This window comes from Heptranchias perlo, unplaced genomic scaffold (genome assembly GCF_035084215.1).
Source record: "Heptranchias perlo isolate sHepPer1 unplaced genomic scaffold, sHepPer1.hap1 HAP1_SCAFFOLD_324, whole genome shotgun sequence".
Lineage (NCBI taxonomy): Eukaryota > Metazoa > Chordata > Chondrichthyes > Hexanchiformes > Hexanchidae > Heptranchias > Heptranchias perlo.
In genome coordinates this window covers 153,014-170,619 of record NW_027139336.1, presented here as the reverse complement: position 1 = coordinate 170,619, position 17,606 = coordinate 153,014, and the positions used below count along the sequence as shown (strand labels likewise).

General features: G+C 47.1%; 1 protein-coding gene across 1 annotated transcript in view; it reads left to right on the top strand.

The window, feature by feature from the left end:
* ciapin1 (cytokine induced apoptosis inhibitor 1) overlaps positions 1-16,581 on the top strand; it is a 65,941-nt gene extending 49,360 nt beyond the window's left edge. Inside the window, exons 7-9 of the mRNA XM_067978599.1 lie at positions 3,898-4,016; positions 4,382-4,463; positions 16,231-16,581. Of these exons, the coding sequence (XP_067834700.1) occupies positions 3,898-4,016; positions 4,382-4,463; positions 16,231-16,350 (321 nt within the window). The 3' untranslated portion in view covers positions 16,351-16,581. The remainder of the gene's footprint in view (positions 1-3,897; positions 4,017-4,381; positions 4,464-16,230) is intronic.
* Positions 16,582-17,606: the final 1,025 nt, after the last annotated feature.

Here is a 17,606-nt window from a genome sequence, read left to right as displayed (position 1 = left end):
TCTGGGCCCCACACTTTAGGAAGGATGTGAAGGCCTTAGAGAGGGTGCGGAGGAGATTTACTGGAATGGTCCCAGGGATGAGGGACTTCAGTTATGTGGATAGACTGGAGAAGCTGGGGTTGTTCTCCTTAGAACAGAGAAGGTTAAGGGGAGATTTGATAGAAGTGTTCAAAATCATGAGAGGTTTTGATAGAGTAAATAAGGAGAAACTGTTTCCAGTGGCAGAAGGGTCGGGAACCAGAGGACACAGATTTCAGGTGATCGGCAAAAGAGCCAGAGGTGAGATGAGGAGAAATGTTTTTACTCAGTGAGTTGTGATGATCTGGAATTCACTGCCTGAAAGGGCGGTGGAAGCAGATTCAATAATAACTTTCAAAAGGGAATTGGATAAATACTTGAAAAGGAGAAATTTACAGAGCAATGGGGAAAGGGCAGGGGATTGGGAATGATTGGATAGCTCTTTCAAAGAGCCGGTATAGGCAGGATGGGCTGAATGGCCTCCTTCTGTGCTGTGTGATTTAGCCCATTGCCATGTACGGTGGCACTTCACATACACACCAGCTCCTCCTCACCAACTGACCAGGAGGTTTCAGCAAAGCCCGGTTAAACCAAGAATATCAGGGTACATGAAATGATCACAATGAATCGCCTCAGTCAGGACCTGGTCCAGTTGCAGGAGTGTTTGCTTGTGATTGGCCGATGATTACAGCTGCGAATTCATTGGTGGATACTAAAGATAAAAGGATTTTTCTTATTGCCAGTGCCTCGGGTCCCTTATGGAGCAGTTGTGTGGAGTTTTGGTCCAGTGTTTCTCCCTTCCTCTGGCCGTGGGTTTCTATACAACAATTCTGGATCACGGGTGGTTGTGTGAATGTTTGGCTTTCCCCGGTGCCTCCCTAAAGCCAGCCAGTAGGAGGGGGTCTGGACCTCGGCCTGGTCTGCTCCCCAACCCAGACTGATTTGGATTGTCCCCTGTCACACAGGCTGGGCTTGGGGATGGGTATACATATTGCAGATTAAATACCCGGATTCCAGTCCTTACAGTGCCTCCCGCATAGGTGGGATACTGACCCTGGGATCCAGGGAAATCCCAACAACCTGCCTTCTCCCTCTTTTCCCAGGCCACTGCTTTGCAGCTGTTTAACACAGCCCCTTGATTGCACAGATGACTTGGTATCAATGACTCCCTTAAACCAAAGCGACATTGTCTGTCAGCTCTCTCCTACAAATCGTGGTTAACCCTTAACCACCCACTGAAGTGACCCAGCAAGCCACTCAGTTGTGGCAACTAGAGATGGGCACTAAATGCCGGCCTTACCCCCAAGAATGGATTAAAAAATCTGTGCAAACTGTTTGCATCCTCTCTTCCAGCCAAAGAAAAGGCATGTGTCCAATATCCCGCAGAGGGTAAATCACCCACTGAGCCCGTTCCTCTCTCACCAAACATTCCGCATGGATCAGATCAGAGATTAGTGAACCCTTCTGCAGAGTTCAGAGAAGGTTACGGTGGGAGTTGCACATTACGTACAGCAGTGCTGCCCTCTAAAGCCAGCGTGCTTTACCCTGGCCCTGGGATTGCCCTGTAGTACTGTAGCTCACTCTGTGTTTGATATGAGCAGTAATGCTGATGCTTTGTGTTACAGGCATTCTTAGTGATGAGGATAAGAGACTTATGAAGACAGTGCAGGTGGTGTAACAGCTTAGGTCACTGCAGACTATCTGCTCCAAACTCTTAGTACGTGCACTAACTCACCAACTCTCTCAATATCGCGATAGTCTCTGTGAAAATAAAGGACCTATTAACCCATTGCAGGTTTCTGCCTCTTGTATATTCAGATAGCGAGAAAGGGAGGTGAGTAGGGCAGACGTTTCTCTAGGTTGGATAAAAGGTACAACCTTTTCTTGGTGGGGGTGGGTGGGGGGTGTGGAATGGCTGGCCTTTAGCAGGAAGCTGAGGTCCAGTTTGACTGGCCCAGGGGTGTCATTCCCCACTCCGACAGTGTCATTCGTCCTTGAACACACCACTTTATTAATGATTCGGAGTATGTGGAATCTTCTGCGGAAGATGCTGTGGGAAGAGCGCTGGGAAAAGGCCCATCTCCAGCAGTGCCCGAGTCGGGCCGGGCCGGGCCCCCCGTATTCTCCGTCTTTCTGCTGCCCCTGTTGGGAACCTACCCCCATTGCTGACCGTGCTTGTCTTCACCATCACTGCCCTCACCCCTCCCTCCCCACGGGCTATCTGGTCCTTAAAGGACGACCCACGCCACACTCGAATCATCCTCACATTTGTTCAGGTGTGGGTCGGTGATGGCAGGCCTGATTGAAAGCTCTTATTGAAGGGTACAGCCAGGACCTCGGCCTCAACATTGTCCCAGAGGGTCAGACTTGGCCCCCGCTGAAGTGCTGGGGGAAGGGACAGACCATAATCATCCCTCTGTTGGCCTAAAATTGGACAAGTTGTTAAATACTGAATTACCCATAACCAGCAATGGGAACAGCATTACCTGAACACTGGGTGGCTTCACAGCTCATGACAGACCTGTTCACACAGACAGGGCTCACCACATACAGAGCACACTGCTTCAAATAGATCCTCAAATTGGCCCCCGAATCGGATCACTGGGTCCGGGAGGGCAGTGATGTGAGTGGACCAGGAATCCAGAGAATCGCACTTCAAATCCCACCCTGGCAGGTTCAACATTTCAATTTGAAAACCTGTAAAAACCCGACTGGTTCACTGCGCCCCCACCCACCGCCAACCCCCCTACCACCCCCCACCCCCCCTGACCACCCCCCCCCACCAACCCACCGCCAACCCCCCTACCACCCCCCACCCCCCCACCAACCCACCGCCAACCCCCCTACCACCCCACCCCCCCCACCAACCCCCCACCCCCCCATCCCCCCGACCATCCCCCACTACCACCCCACCCCCCCCACCAACCCCCCTACCACCCCCCACCCCCCCATCCCCCCGACCACCCCCCCCACCACCCCCCACCCCCCACCGCGAACCACCCCCCACCCCCATCCCCACCCCCCATCCCCCCACCCACCACCACACCCCACCCCCCCACCAACCCCCCATCCCCCCGACCATCCCCCCCACCCCCCCACCGCGAACCCCCCTACCACCCCCACCCCCCCATCCCCCCTACCACCCCCACCCCCCCATCCCCCCTACCCCCACCACCCCACCCCCACCCCAGCCCCACCACCACCCCTCCCCCACCACCCACCCACCCACCCCACTGCCCCCCCACCCCACTGCCCCCCCCACCACCCACCCCCCCCACCACCACCTACCGCCCCCCCACTATCCCCCCCACCCCACCTAGTGACACCCACATAGTATCATAGTATGCTGCAGCACAGGTGGAGGCCGTTCGGCCCATCGGGCCTGTGCCGGCTCTTTGAAAGAGCTATCCAATTAATCGCACTCCCCTGCTCTTTCCCCATAACCCTGTAAATTTTTCTTTTTCAAGTATTTATCCAATTCCCCTTTGAAAGTTATGATTGAATCTGCTTCCCCCGCCCGTTCAGGCAGCGCATCTGGAGAATGAAGGAAGTAATGGTGTTCCAGTGAAGGCAGGTATTGCCTGGTCAGGCCCCGCTCCCCACACTGACATCTCACCATTCCAAACACACCAATGTGGAGTCAATAGACTGGGGATCTGGGAACAATCGTTCTCACATCAGGGAGCAGGTTGGGAATGGTGTTCCAAATAACAATGCACATGGAAGGGGTGTTGGTGTGAGCTGAGTGTTTCCAGTGTTTGATCATTACAACCAATGATCGATTGATCGCACGAGCTCGAGGCAACACAGCTTGCACAATATAAAAAGGAGCAGATGTACTGAGTGATATCCCACCCACGCCTCTCTGCCTTTCCCCAGGATCTCATCGATTCCGACGAACTGCTGGACGAAGAGGATTTGAAGAAGCCTGATCCAGCCTCACTCCGAGCCATGGACTGTGGAGACGGCAAGAAAAAGAAACGGGCCTGTAAAGACTGGTCAGTGTAAAGACAGGTGGTGTGGGCAGCACCAGCCTTTCTCTCCCATCCCCCCGGCCCCTCTCTCTCTCTCTCCCCCTCTTCCTCCCCCCCCCCCCACTCGCTGCCCTCCCCCCACCCCAGCCCCTCTCTCTCTTCTCCCTCCTCCTCCTTCCTCCCTTCCCTCCACCCTCCCCACTCCCCCAGCGTCTCTCCCCTCTCCCCACTCACCCGTCGGCCTCTTCTCTCTCTCTTCCCCCCTGGCCTACCCCCCCTCGTGTTCAGTATGTATCGGTAGTGCCTGGACTCTGATCATTAACAGGTGTGTTAGTGAAGCAGCAGGACCTGGCAATGCTGAAGACTAACTCCCAGTCTTCCTCTTTCAGCACTTGTGGTCTGGCAGAAGAGCTGGGTGGCAAAGGACCCAAGGATGTGAAGACATTGCAGGTTAAATCGTCATGTGGAAGTGTGAGTATCTGCAAACAGCCCAACATAGCCCAGGTGGCGGGGGCCCGAGTCGGGCACCGGATCACAGCGAGCACCACCTGCACTCGGCTCCTTCTTCACTCAAACAGGACAGTACTGGTCACACTGTACCCTCAACAATCAGTCACAGAAAACAAGAATCCAACTACTGCGGGAGACTTCCAACTCTGTGTCTGTGACATTATACTGGTGTCTATTTCCCCCTGTGACATTATACTGGTGTCTATTTCCCCCTGTGACATTATACTGGTGTCTATTTCCCCCTGTGACATTATACTGGTGTCTATTTCCCCCTGTGACATTATACTGGTGTCTATTTCCCCCTGTGTCATTACACTGGTGTCTATTTCCCCCTGTGACATTATACTGGTGTCTATTTCCCCCTGTGTCATTACACTGGTGTCTATTTCCCCCTGTGACATTATACTGGTGTCTATTTCCCCCTGTTACATTATACTGGTGTCTATTTCCCCCTGTGACATTATACTGGTGTCTATTTCCCTGTGACATTATACTCGTGTCAATTTCCCCCTGTGACATTATACTCGTGTCTATTTCCCCCTGTGACATTATACTGGTGTCTATTTCCCCCTGTGACATTATACTGGTGTCTATTTCCCCCTGTGTCATTATACTGGTATCAATTTCCCTGTGACATTATACTGGTGTCTATTTCCCCCTGTGACATTATACTGGTTTCTATTTCCCCCTGTGACATTACACTGGTGTCTATTTCCCCCTGTGACATTATACTGGTGTCTATTTCCCCCTGTGACATTATACTGGTGTCTATTTCCCTGTGACATTATACTGGTGTCTATTTCCCCCTGTTGCATTATACTGGTGTCTATTTCCCCCTGTGACATTATACTGGTGTCTATTTCCCCCTGTGACATTACACTGGTGTCTATTTCCCTGTGACATTATACTGGTGTCTATTTCCCCCTGTGACATTATACTGGTGTCTATTTCCCCCTGTGACATTATACTGGTATCTATTTCCCTGTGACATTATACTGGTGTCTATTTCCCCCTGTGACATTATACTGGTGTCTATTTCCCCCTGTGACATTATACTGGTGTCTATTTCCCCCTGTGACATTATACTGGTGTCTATTTCCCCCTGTGACATTATACTGGTGTCTATTTCCGTGTGACATTACACTGGTGTCTATTTCCCCCTGTGACATTATACTGGTGTCTATTTCCCCCTGTGACATTATACTGGTGTCTATTTCCCCCTGTGACATTATACTGGTGTCTATTTCCCCCTGTGACATTATACTGGTATCAATTTCCCTGTGACATTATACTGGTGTCTATTTCCCCCTGTGACATTATACTGGTTTCTATTTCCCCCTGTGACATTACACTGGTGTCTATTTCCCCCTGTGACATTATACTGGTGTCTATTTCCCCCTGTGACATTATACTGGTGTCTATTTCCCTGTGACATTATACTGGTGTCTATTTCCCCCTGTTGCATTATACTGGTGTCTATTTCCCCCTGTGACATTATACTGGTGTCTATTTCCCCCTGTGACATTACACTGGTGTCTATTTCCCTGTGACATTATACTGGTGTCTATTTCCCCCTGTGACATTATACTGGTGTCTATTTCCCCCTGTGACATTATACTGGTATCTATTTCCCTGTGACATTATACTGGTGTCTATTTCCCCCTGTGACATTATACTGGTGTCTATTTCCCCCTGTGACATTATACTGGTGTCTATTTCCCCCTGTGACATTATACTGGTGTCTATTTCCCCCTGTGACATTATACTGGTGTCTATTTCCGTGTGACATTACACTGGTGTCTATTTCCCCCTGTGACATTATACTGGTGTCTATTTCCCCCTGTGACATTATACTGGTGTCTATTTCCCCCTGTGACATTATACTGGTGTCTATTTCCCCCTGTGACATTATACTGGTGTCTATTTCCCCCTGTGACATTATACTGGTGTCTATTTCCCCCTGTGACATTATACTGGTGTCTATTTCCCCCTGTGACATTATACTGGTGTCTATTTCCCCCTGTGACATTATACTGGTGTCTATTTCCCCCTGTGACATTATACTGGTGTCTATCTCCCTGTGACATTATACTGGTGTCTATTTCCCCCTGTGACATTATACTGGTGTCTATTTCCCCCTGTGACATTATACTGGTGTCTATCTCCCTGTGACATTATACTGGTGTCTATTTCCCCCTGTGACATCATACTGGTGTCTATTTCCCTGTGACATTATACTGGTGTCTATTTCCCCCCGTGACATTATACTGGTGTCTATTTCCCTGTGACATTATACTGGTGCCTATTTCCCCCTGTGACATTATACTGGTGTCTATTTCCCCCTGTGACATTATACTGGTGTCTATTTCCCCCTGTGACATTATACTGGTGTCTATTTCCCAGTGACATTATACTGGTGTCTATTTCCCCCTGTGACATTATACTGGTGTCTATTTCCCCCTGTGACATTATACTGGTGTTATTTCCCCCTGTGACATTATACTGGTGTCTATTTCCCCCTGTGACATTATACTGGTGTCTATTTCCCCCTCTGACATTATACTGGTGTCTATTTCCCCCTGTGACATTATGCTGGTGTCGATTTCCCCCTGTGACATTATACTGGTGTCTATTTCCCTGTGACATTATGCTGGTGTCTATTTCCCCCTGTGACATTATAGAATCATAGAAGTTACAACATGGAAACAGGCCCTTCGGCCCAACATGTCCATGTCGCCCAGTTTATACCACTAAGCTAGTCCCAATTGCCTGCACTTGGCCCATATCCCTCGATACCCATCTTCCCCATGTAACTGTCCAAATGCTTTTTAAAAGACAAAATTGTACCCGCCTCTACTACTGCCTCTGGCAGCTCGTTCCAGACACTCACCACCCTTTGAGTGAAAAAATTGCCCCTCTGGATCCTTTTGTATCTCTCCCCTCTCACCTTTAATCTGTGCCCCCTCGTTATAGACTCCCCTACCTTTGGGAAAAGATTTTGACTATCGACCTTATCTATGCCCCTCATTATTTTATAGACTTCTATAAGATCACCCCTTAACCTCCTACTCTCCAGGGAATAAAGTCCCAGTCTGTCTAACCTCTCCCTGTAAGTCAAACCATCAAGTCCCGGTAGCATCCTAGTAAATCTTTTCTGCACTCTTTCTAGTTTAATAATATCCTTTCTATAATAGGGTGACCAGAACTGTACACAGTACTCCAAGTGTGGCCTCACCAATGCCCTGTACAACTTCAACAAGACATCCCAACTCCTGCATTCAATGTTCTGACCAATGAAACCAAGCATGCTGAATGCCTTCTTCACCACCCTATCCACCTGTGACTCCACTTTCAAGGAGCTATGAATCTGTACTCCTAGATCTCTTGTTCTATAACTCTCCCCAACGCCCTACCATTAACGGAGTAGGTCCTGGCCCGATTCGATCTACCAAAATGCATCACCTCACATTTATCTAAATTAAACTCCATCTGCCATTCATCGGCCCACTGGCCCAATTTATCAAGATCCCGTTGCAATCCTAGATAACCTTCTTCACTGTCCACAATGCCACCAATCTTGGTGTCATCTGCAAACTTACTAACCATGCCTCCTAAATTCTCATCCAAATCATTAATATAAATAACAAATAACAGCGGACCCAGCACCGATCCCTGAGGCACACCGCTGGACACAGGCATCCAGTTTGAAAAACAACCCTCGACAACCACCCTCTGTCTTCTGTCGTCAAGCCAATTTTGTATCCAATTGGCTACCTCACCTTGGATCCCATGAGATTTAACCTTATGTAACAACCTACCATGCGGTACCTTGTCAAATGCTTTGCTGAAGTCCATGTAGACCACGTCTACTGCACAGCCCTCATCTATCTTCTTGGTTACCCCTTCAAAAAACTCAATCAAATTCGTGAGACATGATTTTCCTCTCACAAAACCATGCTGACTGTTCCTAATTAGTCCCTGCCTCTCCAAATGCCTGTAGATTCTGTCCCTCAGAATACCCTCTAACAACTGACCCACTACAGATGTCAGGCTCACTGGTCTGTAGTTCCCAGGCTTTTCCCTGCCGCCCTTCTTAAACAAAGGCACAACATTTGCTACCCTCCAATCTTCAGGCACCTCACCTGTAGCGTTGGATGATTCAAATATCTCTGCTAGGGGACCCGCAATTTCCTCCCTAACCTCCCATAACGTCCTGGGATACATTTCATCAGGTCCCGGAGATTTATCTACCTTGATGCGCGTTAAGACTTCCAGCACCTCCCTCTCTGTAATATGTACACTCCTCAAGACATCACTATTTATTTCCCCAAGTTCCCTAACATCCATGCCTTTCTCAACCGTAAATACCGATGTGAAATATTCATTCAGGATCTCATTCAGGATCTCACCCATCTCTTATACTGGTGTCTATTTCCCTGTGACATTATACTGGTGTCTGTTTCCCCTTGTGACATTATACTGGTGTCTATTTCCCCCTGTGACATTATACTGGTGTCTATTTCCCCCTGTGACATTATACTGGTGTCTATTTCCCTGTGACATTATACTGGTGTCTATTTCCCTGTGACATTATACTGGTGTCTATTTCCCCCTGTGACATTATACTGGTGTCTATTTCCCCCTGTGACATTATACTGGTGTCTATTTCCCTGTGACATTATACTGGTGTCTATTTCCCCCTGTGACATTATACTGGTGTCTATTTCCCCCTGTGACATTATACTGGTGTCTATTTACCCCCGTGACATTATGCTGGTGTCTATTTCCCCCCGTGACATTATACTGGTGTCTATTTCCCCCCGTGACATTATACTGGTGTCTATTTCCCCCCGTGACATTATACTGGTGTCTATTTCCCCCCGTGACATTATACTGGTGTCTATTTCCCCCCGTGACATTATACTGGTGTCTATTTCCCCCTGTGACATTATACTGGTGTCTATTTCCCAGTGACATTATACTGGTGTCTATTTCCCCCCGTGACATTATACTGGTGTCTATTTCCCTCCGTGACATTATACTGGTGTCCATTTCCCCCCGTGACATTATACTGGTGTCTATTTCCCCCCGTGACATTATACTGGTGTCTATTTCCCTGTGACATTATACTGGTGTCTATTTCCCTGTGACATTAAACTGGTGTCTATTTCCCCATGTGACATTATACTGGTGTCTATTTCCCTGTGACATTATACTGGTGTCCATTTCCCCCTGTGATATTATACTGGTGTCTATTTCCCTGTGACATTATACTGGTGTCTATTTCCCCCCGTGACATTATACTGGTGTCCATTTCCCTGTGACATTATACTGGTGTCTATTTCCCCCTGTGACATTATACTGGTGTCTATTTCCCCCTGTGACATTATACTGGTGTCTATTTCCCCCTGTGACATTATACTGGTGTCTATTTCCCCCTGTGACATTATACTGGTGTCTATTTCCCCACGTGACATTATACTGGTGTCTATTTCCCCCTGTGACATTATACTGGTGTCTATTTCCCCCTGTGACATTATACTGGTGTCTATTTCCCTGTGACATTATACTGGTGTCTATTTCCCCCTGTGACATTATACTGGTGTCTATTTCCCCCTGTGACATTATACTGGTGTCTATTTCCCCCTGTGACATTATACTGGTGTCTATTTCCCCCTGTGACATTATACTGGTGTCTATTTCCCCCTGTGACATTATACTGGTGTCTATTTCCCCCCGTGACATTATACTGGTGTCTATTTCCCCCTGTGACATTATACTGGTGTCTATTTCCCCCTGTGACATTATACTGGTGTCTATTTCCCCCTGTGACATTATACTGGTGTCTATTTCCCCCTGTGACATTATACTGGTGTCTATTTCCCCCCTAGACATTATACTGGTGTCTATTTCCCCCTGTGACATTATACTGGTGTCTATTTCCCCCTGTGACATTATACTGGTGTCTATTTCCCCCTGTGACATTATACTGGTGTCTATTTCCCCCTGTGACATTATACTGGTGTCTATTTCCCCCTGTGACATTATACTGGTGTCTATTTCCCCCTGTGACATTATACTGGTGTCTATTTCCCCCTGTGACATTATACTGGTGTCTATTTCCCCCTGTGACATTATACTGGTGTCTATTTCCCCCTGTGACATTATACTGGTGTCTATTTCCCCCCTAGACATTATAATGGTGTCTATTTCCCCCTGTGACATTATACTGGTGTCTATTTCCCCCTGTGACATTATACTGGTGTCTATTTCCCCCTGTGACATTATACTGGTGTCGACTTCCCCCTGTGACATTATACTGGTGTCTATTTCCCCCTGTGACATTATACTGGTGTCTATTTCCCCCTGTGACATTATACTGGTGTCTATTTCCCCCCGTGACATTATACTGGTGTCTATTTCCCCCCGTGACATTATACTGGTGTCTATTTCCCCCCGTGACGTTATACTGGTGTCTATTTCCCTGTGACATTATACTGGTGTCTATTTCCCTGTGACATTATACTGGTGTCTATTTCCCCCTGTGACATTATACTGGTGTCTATTTCCCCCTGTGACATTATACTGGTGTCCATTTCCCCCTGTGACATTATACTGGTGTCTATTTCCCCCTGTGCCATTATACTGGTGTCTATTTCCCTGTGACATTATACTGGTGTCTATTTCCCCCCGTGACATTATACTGGTGTCTATTTCCCCCTGTGACATTATGCTGGTGTCTATTTCCCTGTGACATTATGCTGGTGTCCATTTCCCTGTGACATTATACTGGTGTCTATTTCCCTGTGACATTATACTGGTGTCTATTTCCCTGTGACATTATACTGGTGTCTATTTCCCCCTGTGATATTATACTGGTGTCTATTTCCCTGTGACATTGTACTGGTGTCTATTTCCCTGTTACATTATACTGGTGTCTATTTCCCTGTGACATTATACTGGTGTCTATTTCCCCCTGTGACATTATACTGGTGTCTATTTCCCCCTGTGACATTATACTGGTGTCTATTTCCCCCTGTGACATTATACTGGTGTCTATTTCCCTGTGACATTTTCTGGTGTCTATTTCCCCCTGTGACATTATACTGGTGTCTATTTCCCCCTGTGACATTATACTGGTGTCTATTTCCCCCTGTGACATTATACTGGTGTCGACTTCCCCCTGTGACATTATACTGGTGTCTATTTCCCCCTGTGACATTATACTGGTGTCGACTTCCCCCTGTGACATTATACTGGTGTCTATTTCCCCCTGTGACATTATACTGGTGTCGACTTCCCCCTGTGACATTATACTGGTGTCTATTTCCCCCCGTGACATTATACTGGTGTCTGTTTCCCTGTGACATTATGCTGGTGTCTATTTCCCTGTGACATTATACTGGTGTCTATTTCCCCCTGTGACATTATACTGGTGTCTATTTCCCCCCGTGACATTATACTGGTGTCTATTTCCCCCTGTGACATTATACTGGTGTCTATTTCCCCCTGTGACATTATACTGGTGTCTATTTCCCCCTGTGACATTATGCTGGTGTCTATTTCCCTGTGACATTATACTGGTGTCTATTTCCCCCTGTGACATTATACTGGTGTCTATTTCCCCCTGTGACATTATACTGGTGTATATTTCCCCCTGTGACATTATACTGGTGTCTATTTCCCCCCGTGACATTATACTGGTGTCTATTTCCCCCTGTGACATTATACTGGTGTCTATTTCCCCCTGTGACATTATACTGGTGTCTATTTCCCTGTGACATTATACTGGTGTCTATTTCCCTGTGACATTATACTGGTGTCTATTGCCCCCTGTGACATTATACTGGTGTCTATTTCCCTGTGACATTATACTGGTGTCTATTTCCCCCTGTGACATTATACTGGTGTCTATTTCCCCCTGTGACATTATACTGGTGTCTGTTTCCCCTTGTGACATTATACTGGTGTCTATTTCCCCCTGTGACATTATACTGGTGTCTATTTCCCCCTGTGATATTATACTGGTGTCTATTTCCCTGTGACATCATACTGGTGTCTATTTCCCTGTGACATGATACTGGTGTCTATTTCCCCCCGTGATATTATACTGGTGTCTATTTCCCTGTGACATTATACTGGTGTCTATTTCCCCCTGTGATGTTATACTGGTGTCTATTTCCCTGTGAAATTATACTGGTGTCTATTTCCCTGTGACATTATACTGGTGTCTATTTCCCTGTGACATTATACTGGTGTCTATTTCCCCCTGTGATATTATACTGGTGTCTATTTCCCTGTGACATTATACTGGTGTCTATTTCCCCCTGTGACATTATACTGGTGTCTATTTCCCTGTGACATTATACTGGTGTCTATTTCCCCCTGTGATATTATACTGGTGTCTATTTCCCTGTGACATTATACTGGTGTCTGTTTCCCCCTGTGACATTATACTGGTGTCTATTTCCCTGTGACATTATACTGGTGTCTATTTCCCCCCGTGACATTATACTGGTGTCTATTTCCCCACGTGACATTATACTGGTGTCTATTTCCCCCTGTGACATTATACTGGTGTCTATTTCCCCCTGTGATATTATACTGGTGTCTATTTCCCTGTGACATTATACTGGTGTCCATTTCCCTGTGACATTATACTGGTGTCTATTTCCCCCTGTGACATTATACTGGTGTCTATTTCCCTGTGACATTATACTGGTGTCCATTTCCCTGTGACATTATACTGGTGTCTATTTCCCCCCGTGACATTATACTGGTGTCTATTTCCCCCTGTGATATTATACTGGTGTCTATTTCCCCCTGTGACATTATACTGGTGTCTATTTCCCCCCGTGACATTATACTGGTGTCTATTTCCCCCTGTGACATTATACTGGTGTCTATTTCCCTGTGACATTATGCTGGTGTCTATTTCCCTGTGACATTATACTGGTGTCTATTTCCCCCTGTGACATTATACTGGTGTCTATTTCCCCCTGTGACATTATACTGGTGTATATTTCCCCCTGTGACATTATACTGGTGTCTATTTCCCCCCGTGACATTATACTGGTGTCTATTTCCCCCTGTGACATTATACTGGTGTCTATTTCCCCCTGTGACATTATACTGGTGTCTATTTCCCCCTGTGACATTATACTGGTGTCTATTTCCCCCTGTGACATTATACTGGTGTCTATTTCCCTGTGACATTATACTGGTGTCTATTTCCCTGTGACATTATACTGGTGTCTATTGCCCCCTGTGACATTATACTGGTGTCTATTTCCCTGTGACATTATACTGGTGTCTATTTCCCCCTGTGACATTATACTGGTGTCTATTTCCCCCTGTGACATTATACTGGTGTCTGTTTCCCCTTGTGACATTATACTGGTGTCTATTTCCCCCTGTGACATTATACTGGTGTCTATTTCCCCCTGTGATATTATACTGGTGTCTATTTCCCTGTGACATCATACTGGTGTCTATTTCCCTGTGACATTATACTGGTGTCTATTTCCCCCCGTGATATTATACTGGTGTCTATTTCCCTGTGACATTATACTGGTGTCTATTTCCCCCTGTGATATTATACTGGTGTCTATTTCCCTGTGACATTATACTGGTGTCTATTTCCCTGTGACATTATACTGGTGTCTATTTCCCTGTGACATTATACTGGTGTCTATTTCCCCCTGTGATATTATACTGGTGTCTATTTCCCTGTGACATTATACTGGTGTCTATTTCCCCCTGTGACATTATACTGGTGTCTGTTTCCCCCTGTGACATTATACTGGTGTCTATTTCCCTGTGACATTATACTGGTGTCTATTTCCCCCCGTGACATTATACTGGTGTCTATTTCCCCACGTGACATTATACTGGTGTCTATTTCCCCCTGTGACATTATACTGGTGTCTATTTCCCCCTGTGATATTATACTGGTGTCTATTTCCCTGTGACATTATACTGGTGTCCATTTCCCTGTGACATTATACTGGTGTCTATTTCCCCCTGTGACATTATACTGGTGTCCATTTCCCTGTGACATTATACTGGTGTCTATTTCCCCCTGTGATATTATACTGGTGTCTATTTCCCTGTGACATTATACTGGTGTCCATTTCCCTGTGACATTATACTGGTGTCTATTTCCCTGTGACATTATACTGGTGTCTATTTCCCCCCGTGACATTATACTGGTGTCTATTTCCCCCTGTGACATTATACTGGTGTCTATTTCCCCCTGTGATATTATACTGGTGTCGATTTCCCCCTGTGACATTATACTGGTGTCTATTTCCCCCCGTGACATTATACTGGTGTCTATTTCCCCCTGTGACATTATACTGGTGTCTATTTCCCCCTGTGACATTATACTGGTGTCTATTTCCCCCTGTGACATTATACTGATGTCTATTTCCCCCTGTGACATTATACTGGTGTCTATTTCCCCCTGTGACATTATACTGGTGTCTATTTCCCCCTGTGACATTATACTGGTGTCTATTTCCCCCTGTGACATTATACTGGTGTCTATTTCCCCCTGTGACATTATACTGGTGTCTATTTCCCCCTGTGACATTATACTGGTGTCTATTTCCCCCTGTGACATTGTACTGGTGTCGATTTCCCCCTGTGACATTATACTGGTGTCTATTTCCCCCTGTGACATTATACTAGTGTCTATTTCCCCCTGTGCCATTATACTGGTGTCTATTTCCCTGTGACATTATACTGGTGTCTATTTCCCCCTGTGACATTATACTGGTGTCTATTTCCCCCTGTGACATTATGCTGGTGTCTATTTCCCTGTGACATTATGCTGGTGTCCATTTCCCTGTGACATTATACTGGTGTCTATTTCCCCCTGTGACATTATACTGGTGTCTATTTCCCCCTGTGACATTATACTGGTGTCTATTTCCCTGTGACATTATACTGGTGTCTATTTCCCCCTGTGACATTATACTGGTGTATATTTCCCTGTGACATTATACTGGTGTATATTTCCCTGTGACATTATACTGGTGTCTATTTCCCCCTGTGACATTATACTGGTGTCTATTTCCCCCTGTGACATTATACTGGTGTCTATTTCCCCCTGTGACATTATACTGGTGTCTATTTCCCCCTGTGACATTATACTGGTGTCTATTTCCCCCTGTGATATTATACTGGTGTCTATTTCCCTGTGACATTATACTGGTGTCTATTTCCCTGTGACATTATACTGGTGTCTATTTCCCCCTGTGATATTATACTGGTGTCTATTTCCCTGTGACATTATACTGGTGTCTATTTCCCCCTGTGACATTATACTGGTGTCTATTTCCCCCTGTGACATTATACTGGTGTCTATTTCCCCCTGTGACATTATACTGATGTCTATTTCCCCCTGTGACATTATACTGGTGTCTATTTCCCCCTGTGACATTATACTGGTGTCTATTTCCCCCTGTGACATTATACTGGTGTCTATTTCCCCCTGTGACATTATACTGGTGTCTATTTCCCCCTGTGACATTATACTGGTGTCTATTTCCCCCTGTGAAATTATACTGGTGTCTATTTTGCTCTGTATTCCTGTGCCTTGCCTTTGTGCACTGTCACTGATACACTCACCCCTGTTGCTACACTGGTCGTTCTGTTGTGTTCTTTGCCTGGGTTGGATTGACACTATTGCTTGCTCTGACTGCCCGTTGCTCCTGTCTTGCAGTGCTACCTGGGCGATGCCTTCCGCTGTGCCAGCTGCCCTTACATGGGGATGCCCGCCTTCAAACCTGGTGATAAAATGCTGCTGTCGGAGCAGACTCTCAGTGACGCCTTCAGTGCTTGATGGATCTCATCGTGTGAGTCCTGCAGGAAGTGCTCTCTGAAGGAGGTCCGAGACTTTGATCTGAACTGTTGGGGATATTTGTTCTCCCGGCTCACCCTGAGCTGGTTGATGTTTATCTGGATTTGATGCTGTCTGACCGATGTTGCAGTCTAATTCCTGGGTCGATTAGATTAATTTGTAATCTATGTTAAGAGGTTTACTGAGGCCAGGGAAATAAATGGTGACCAATTATCTTTCCTCTCCTCCCGCTGGTACTCTGTATGTTGAATGATTTCTGTACTGATTTCTGTTTCTGTTGATGTTGTCCCATTAAATTGCTGCCACTCTCCCATTCCCTGTTTCTACCACTCTTCCCAGCTCACCTGGAGCCGTGTCTGACTCTTGCTGAAAGTGTTTGTCGACATGTCCCCCTCTACCCTGCCCAAGTAACCACACTCCACATTCACTTTCAGCAAGATATTCGACTGTGAGGGCCATCAGTCCCTGTCCTCGCCCCTGCACTCTCCTGGGCACCATCATCAACTCCAATCTTGTCCAATTAATTTGTCCCCACCCCGTTTCTAATCCTGGGGTGATGAGGCTATTTGTAACACCTCGATTGTTGCTTCGACTCAGACCAGCACAGGCCCGGGCTGCAGCCTGGGTCTTTCCTGCTCTATGAGGGGCTCAGTCCCACGCCGGGTGGGGCCTCATTGAGTCACTGGGACAGCAGCATCAAAGTGTGATTTCCTTTGTTCGACGATGAAACAATCCAAGGTTTTGGCTCGAACGATGTGGGCTGGACAGCTGGGCTCATGAGCTGCTGCTGCCCAGCCCTCAGTCAGCCCCTGTTGGAAGGCAGGCCGGGGGCCCGGGGCCGGGGGCCAGGGCCAGCTCCCTCCCATCAGGTTACATTTAAAGGGTGAGCTGATTATCTGAGCCCTCCCAGTGTAACTCTGTGAGCTGGGATCCTCACAGGGAAGGGTGGGCCCAATCGTCAACCCTGGCACTCGGGGGGACCCCTGTCCCTCCTCTCCCCCTCCTCCTGCCCAGAGACACTGTGGCACTCGGGGGGACCCCTGTCCCTCCTCTCCCCCTCCTCCTGCTCAGAGACACTGTGGCACTCGGGGGGACCCCTGTCCCTCCTCTCCCCCTCCTCCTGCCCAGAGACACTGTGGCAAGTGCTGACGCCTCATTATCCTGCACTTTCACTGCTCGGTTGGCTTTAAACGGGTTTGGTGTTTAGTGCAGAGCTTTCTGCTCTGACAGTATGCACA